We start from the raw sequence: 7,418 nt of genomic DNA, 5'->3' as shown, positions 1-7,418 counted from the left end.
AAGTACTGCATGTCCTCATGGGCTGTACAACACAGGTTACTGCATTCCCAGTTAAACAGATCACACCACATCACATCCTCTCCTAAGGATTATCTGAAGGCGTCATGACTTCCAAATAACAAAGACTTCCACTCTGGCCTTCTGCTGGTTTCACATCTTCGTTGTTAAGGGAACAAAAACACTAATTACAAAATACTTTTTATTTCTGGGAAAGAAACAAATATCACAGACAACAGTGAAAGAGACTGATGTCACCCTACACACAATCAAATATTTTTCTACGTTAAAACTGAAATTAACTGGGTACAGGTTTGGTAAATATGTGGTAAACTTTCTTTGCATGAAAAACATGATTTCCAGTGCTACTCCAGATATCCACATAATTCCCAACAATGTGTCATTCTACAGCAGTTGGAAACCATACCCCGAAACACAGTGCAAACAAAGCTTTCCACCTGTAAATATCACACACAACATGTGGGCAAGACAAACTGAAAGACACAAGAAATACATCTCAGGTACTGCAAACTATCATGCTTTTTAGGTATCTTATTGAATAATCCAATCATATCTGATTCTGACATTCTGAAATATGAATTAAAGTTGTCCACTCAACAACAAACATGACTATATATTCATTGATATAGGGGGAAATCTACACTGAATGTCAAACATCTGTCATTACCCTATGGAATGTACAGCATTGGCATGACCACTGAAATATAGGCCTACTAAACCTTGTAAATGTAGTTCTCAACCACCTAATGAGTCTTCCTCTCTTCTTTTTCTTGTGTGAACAAAATAAAGCACAGCTGAAGGCTGTTCAGTGTGTTGTCCAGTATGTAGGGAATACTCTCAAACTAATGTACCAGTACATAAATACACTGCATAAAGTTGTAGCATAAAAGAACACATGTGATAACATATTGTAAGGACAGTGGGGTAGTGCTTCATACCAATCAATGTAAGATGGCTAAGGTTTTATGCTGCTTCATCAACAGCTATTAACTATTATTACTTTAATTCTGAACCTGATTGATATATTTAATGATTCATAAATTCAATTTTCTTTCATCACTGCTGTAATTGTAAGTAGAGTTGTGTCCCCTCAACTCCCATCAGTACCCTGTTATCATGGTTGTGCTGAAGTTTCTGATATACCATGTCACAGAAACATATACAATTGATCAGAACCTGCTTGCAGAAACTGGGCTCTCTTTACCATCTCTCAACAGAGGTGAAATGGAGAGGAGTGGACTCTGTCCCTATACCATGAAGATAGGGTTCATACACCGGATAAGGATGTTTGTGATGAAGATATGGATCAGTCCACATCTACACCTGTTACATAGAATCATTTGTCACTATGATCTAGTAAGTAATGTGATGTACATGCTATGTACAATGTTACATTTAAACTTAAAGACATTGCAGCTGATTAGTAAACATATACTTGTACACCTTTGTCAAACATGAAAGTACTATTAAAGAGTAACAGCCTCCACAACCATGCTGACATTAAACATACATAATCATGATGACTATTGATTTGTTACCATTTCATTTTAAACATTTCCTAAAAGTTCAATTTCTTTGATTTGCAATCTGAAGTGCACAGATTTCACAAGGTAACATGAATAAACATATTAAATACTCTGTTCAACAAGATGACAACAAAGTGTATAAATATAAATGTAGAACTATATAGTCAGAAACTTGGCATACATAAACAGTTGATTGCAGGTGATAAATGAGTTCTTTTCATTATAATTTGATTTAACATGATCAAATCAACAGTGGTAAGTATAAGGAAACTCAGGGATTAACAAAGGTATATAGATTTCTGTTTTCATGGCATCAACATTTGAGCAAACGAAATAAAATGGAATGTATAAACATATTTTTGATTACATGTTTGGTGTTTTTGCTGGCTGCTGTATACAACCTTCACAAGTTTATGATGATCACTATCTAGCTGGAATACGTGGTAACAAACAAAGAGAACCACACAAATATTTACAACGACATCCAATACAAATAACGCTACCATAAAACATATCACAAGAACAGTGAAGAATAAAGCCAACCTACTTCCTCACAAGTGAATACACTCCTCACAACAGAGGTAACCTGTCCTCACTTGAATGTTTTGGTCAAATATCACAATGAGTACACCTGCGGTAAATGCTTATTTGTTGCCTAAATGCACACTGATGTGGAGGGCTGCAGCATCAAGTGGAGATGGACAAGCAGGAGAAACAGGTAACAAAATCTGATTGCATCATAACTAGCAGTGCATATCTATATCTTTAATGTAATAAGAAAAGAAACATTTGTATGTAAGAACAGCTGTCATATTAAACTGAGTATTTGTCCTTTCATTTAATGGTCACAGTAATTGCCATTTTAAAATCAGAAAAAACATATGCCAATGGATTTCTAACGTCAAGATACACTTCACACTTAAAGCTGATGTAAAAGTAAGAAATGGGAGTATAAAAAGGTATCATGTGTCCCTTTGGAATGTCACTTTAAGAGTAAGGGAGTGAAGTGCCAATGTTATAGTATTTGAAGATTAAATGTACATGACCCTTTAGTCCATGGTGGGAATTATTGAATCAAAACAGATCAGAGAAACATATTTTGAGATCATTTAAATGCTGGAAGTGACATAATAAATATCAAAAAGCTCAATGAAGGAATGTTTCATTTTTCTATCTTAATTTGACTTTTGTAACCTGGCAAAAAGTTCATTCTTTGTTTGATACACAAGTACAATGATGTTCGTAATATGACACTTACACACTATTTGTCTCAACAATCTCAAATTAAAAGTAAATATTTTTACAAGTACATCCCATTTATGAGATAGTCGGCCTCATTGGAATGTAGGGGTCGTCCTTTCCGTAATCTCCGCCGCACATTTCTGAGCCTGCATCCAACAAACACCAGCAATATGACTGTTATGGCCAGACCAAGTGACAGAGCAACTATAGGTCCCTGAGCATTGTCTGTTGGGCTAGCTACAATGACTTTTTCCTTGGTGAGAAATACTGTCTCCTGTTCTTCATCCACAACATTCACAGCTGGATGTTGCACTGGTGTAGAAGCTGCTTTCACATTCTTGTCACCGACTGGCTTCAATGCAGTGATGCTCTTAGTAGGAGACAGTGTCTTGTCATCCTTAGATTTGTCTTTAGATTCAGTTGGTTCCTTTTTGATGTCTGTCTCTTGGGTATCTTTGTTGCTTTGGCTGTGATTGGACACCTGCTTGTCATCTTTGTCTTGACTGGTTGGCTTTTTCTCTGCCTTAACCATGTTAGTGGACACTGCTGCATCAGTTTTAGCCTCTGATGACTGGGATGTGGCATCTGAAAAAGACCAGAGGGAACAACTGATTGTTATTCAGTCTCCAGCCCCACTTCCTGAGGGATGCATCTTTGCACATTAGCACTACCATCTCAGAATTTACCAACACAATAGGGATACACGGAAATATATATCAAAACAAACCTGTACTTTTACTGCCTTGTTGGGTTTGTTTGTCTTCATTGACAACTGCTAAGTTGTTGGAATTGTCAGTGTCAGAATCTTGAGTTGATCCAACCTGTTCATCTGGCATGTCTGTAAAATCAAAACAGGTGTCTTCACATGACATTTACAACTTTCACACAAAGCTCACCTCTCAGCAAATTCTTACTTGAAACAGAGAAACCTACAAGCATGTTCTCACATTCACACAAATCTCACCTAACCAGGATACCCTCAAACAAAAAGAACTCTTGCCTTCTGGTACATTCTCACATGAAACATGGTTGTTGCCTTCTGGTACATTCTCACATGAAACATGGTTGTTGCCTTTTGGTACATTCTCACATGAAACATGGTTGTTGCCTTTTGGTACATTCTCACATGAAACATGGTTGTTGCCTTTTGGTACATTCTCACATGAAACATGGTTGTCGCCTTCTGGTACATTCTCACATGAAACATGGTTGTTGCCTTCGGGCACATTCTAACATGAAACATGGTTGTCGCCTTCTAGTACATTCTCACATGAAACATTGTTGTCACCTTCGGGCACATTCTCACGAAACATGGTTGTCGCCTTCCGGCACATTCTCACATGAAACATGGTTGTCACCTTTGGGCACATTCTCACTTGGAACATGGTTGTCACATTCGGGCACATTCTCACATGAAACATGGTCGTTGCCTTCTGGTACATTCTCACATGAAACATGGTTGTTGCCTTCTGGTACATTCTCACATGAAACATGGTTGTCACCTTTAGGCACATTCTCACATGAAACATGGTTGTTGCCTTCTGGTACATTCTCACATGAAACATGGTTGTCACCTTTAGGCACATTCTCACATGAAACATGGTTGTCACCTTTAGGCACATTCTCACATGAAACATGGTCGTTGCCTTCTGGCACATTCTCACATAAAACATGGTTGTTGCCTTCTGGCACATTCTCACATGAAACATGGTTGTAGCCTTCTGGCACATTCTCACATGAAACATGGTTGTCACCTTCGGGCACATTCTCACATGAAACATGGTTGTCACCTTCGGGCACATTCTCACATGAAACATGGTTGTCACCTTCTGGTACATTCTCACATGACATATGGTTGTTGCCTTCTGGTACATTCTCACATGACACATGGTTGTTGCCTTCGGGTACATTCTCACATGAAACACACATTTCACCTCCGAACACATTCTCAAATGAAACCTGCTTATTGTCTTCTTGTAGGTTCTCATATGAAACACACATCTCACCTCCCACTACAAACACAATACAATTGACATACCTTGGGAGGGTACCATGTCCGGGGGGCTGTTCCCATCATGATAGTCTGCAAATGCAACAATGAACATTGCAGGAAAATGTACTTATTTCAGATTCTTTTTCAATCACAAGACATTTATTTGCTAGGATGTGACAAAGTATTGAGGGATGGAGTTGGATGGCACATTTACGTTCATGTGTTCACATGGTTAACTCTTTCACTATCAGTCAAGGTAAAGCTTTTACTGCTATCACACTGAGTTCCCAGAGGCTCTAACAAACCAACAGTTATCAAGGAAAATATCATCCAGAAAATACTGCTGTTTATATATGTGTATATATTATATATTATATATATGCAAGTGGGTCACATTATTTTAATAATGCATTTAACTGAATTAAGTTACTTTTAATATAAATCTGAGACAACATATTCATATTTTCATTCAACAATGGATAAGGTCCTTATGTATGACATTTACATTCTGGTCAGAAATCAAGCTATCTGGAAAGTTTTAACGGTGATATTTTGGTGGACACATGTACCAGGCTAGAAGTTGTGTCAAAGATATTGCATGCATATATTTTGGCATTAAACATTGAAGACAGGTCTGAAAATTGAGACAACAAATGCCAATATGACATCTGACTTACATTACAAAACATACAAATAGTATCATATTTTTAGAAATACGTTTGTTGATTTTCTTTCTTTCTTTATATAAATCAGTTAAAGATTTGCTTGAAATGTCTTTATAATGCTCTTTGCCACATACACATAGACCCATTTGTACCTGAAAGATTATGTCAATAAAATATGATAAAGTGAAAACACTCTTTCAGATATTGTGGAAAGTATTACAAATTGCCAAATAAGACAGGTAGTTCTGTGAAACTATAATGTTTTATGTGGCTACATCAGTGAAACTATTGGATACCCTCTGACCAGCCAGCAGTTGTAAGAGAACAAAGTGCCGTGAAACAACATCTGTTATGACACAGGAGATGACGCTGGATGAGAAGTGTGTCACATCAAGTACAACAGAGTACAACACTGACAACTGGAGTGGACGATGGGCAGAAGAAAAAAACTCACATGTGACATTCAGAAGAAGCGAGTGAGATTACAGCAAAACACAACGATAATGTCAAAGAGGATTTTCATATGAACTACATTTTTACCACAAATTATAAAACAATGCAGTTTGTTTATCTGTACTAAAACTATTCACAAATACAGCATAGGATAGGATACTGTCTGCAACTGAAAGGAAAACGATGTGACAGAAGGAACTGAAGAGTATACTGCAACAAAATGAAGACTACAACACATGCTGGTGGTTCCAGTGAGCACAACAACGATAGAGTACCTCCACCATATGACTTATAAGGGTAGTTCGCTTTGCCCTGGCTGCCATAAGTTCTGTGGGTGTCAGGATTGCTGTAGTCTTTGCCTTGGAGAGGGACATAGGGATCAAAGTCATTGTAGTCATAGTTGTTGTAGCCACCTGTGTATGCATGGTTGAAACCAGTATCAGGGAACTTCCGATACGGGCCATTAGGATGACCTTGTTGGAATGGCCTCCTTATGGGGTAAGGGCGTTGCTGACCCAGCCCATACAGATTGGTGTCATAGTCTGGAGCGGGAATATTGGGGTTTATTGCCTGGGTCCTTGGGGGTTGTCTGTTCAAACCATGTGGTGGATACTGTCTGTTAAATGCTGGTCTGTAGCCCATGTTAGAGGCAGGCTTGTTGTCCATGAGTCTGTCATCTCCTTCTGACGGGGCATCAGGGGCTAGTGTCTGGAATGCTGAGTCCTGACTGCTGGGCTTGGGATACATTTCACTTGGCTGAGCTTTAGGCAAGCTTGTCTTTTGGGGAGAGTGAGTAATCTCAGGCTTGGCTCTTTGAGGGGGTCGAGGTCTTGCTTCAGGACGACCAACTGGAGTTGCATGTAGATCATGCTTTGGAGTTTTCATTCCTGAACTCGCTGGAGGTCTATCTGCACTTTCCTCAACAGTTGTGTCGACCCTGTGAACCCTCTTACTGGCAACATCTGAATCACTCTTCTGCTTGTCCTCATTCCTCTGACCCTCGGGCAACACTTCATCTCTGTACCATGATACCTCTGGCTTTGATGGGAGGAACGTAGGCTTCACCAAGGGCCGGTCAGTTTCAGATATGCTCACTCTTTCTAGTTCTTTATCCACATCCGATGAGTACTCATAATCATGCACCTTTCCCCTGGTATTGCTGTATGCATTGTTGACAGTATCAGCAAGTTTGTCAGTACGATCAGCATCCTTAGTGTAGACTCCCTGACTCACTTCCTTGCCGTCACTCAGCTCCTTCTCTAGGTCTGTCCTGGAGTAGTCTCCCTGTGGTAAGTCAGGGATCTGTATGTCACTGCCATAGCCCATATCATCATAGTTCCCATCACCAGGGAGACTTGCTGGGGGTTTCCTTTGCCATGGTTCTAACTGTTTATCCGCCACCAGTGCTAACAAAATCAACAACCAATAAACTAGTTATGAACATAATCTCTAACAGACCACACCCAGCCAAACTAGGATATAACTGTTATCACTGTACATCATGCTGAGTCCAACAAGCTC

General features: G+C 39.1%; 1 protein-coding gene across 2 annotated transcripts in view; it reads right to left on the bottom strand.

Annotated features, from left to right (window-relative positions):
- Window positions 1-185: 185 nt before the first annotated feature.
- LOC124272908 overlaps window positions 186-7,418 on the bottom strand; it is a 28,645-nt gene continuing 21,412 nt past the window's right edge. For both annotated transcript variants that reach the window (XM_046708140.1, XM_046708141.1), the window contains 4 exons: window positions 6,173-7,303; window positions 4,825-4,869; window positions 3,514-3,624; window positions 186-3,371 (listed from right to left, as the gene is read on the bottom strand). In XM_046708140.1, coding sequence (XP_046564096.1) covers window positions 2,845-3,371; window positions 3,514-3,624; window positions 4,825-4,869; window positions 6,173-7,303 — 1,814 coding nt within the window. In that variant the 3' untranslated portion in view covers window positions 186-2,844. The remainder of the gene's footprint in view (window positions 3,372-3,513; window positions 3,625-4,824; window positions 4,870-6,172; window positions 7,304-7,418) is intronic.

Source organism: Haliotis rubra, unplaced genomic scaffold (genome assembly GCF_003918875.1).
Source record: "Haliotis rubra isolate DU_JTF1 unplaced genomic scaffold, ASM391887v1 Scf174, whole genome shotgun sequence".
Classification (NCBI taxonomy): domain Eukaryota; kingdom Metazoa; phylum Mollusca; class Gastropoda; order Lepetellida; family Haliotidae; genus Haliotis; species Haliotis rubra.
The sequence above is the reverse complement of the archived record's forward strand: the minus strand, read 5'-3'. Positions and strand labels throughout refer to the sequence as shown.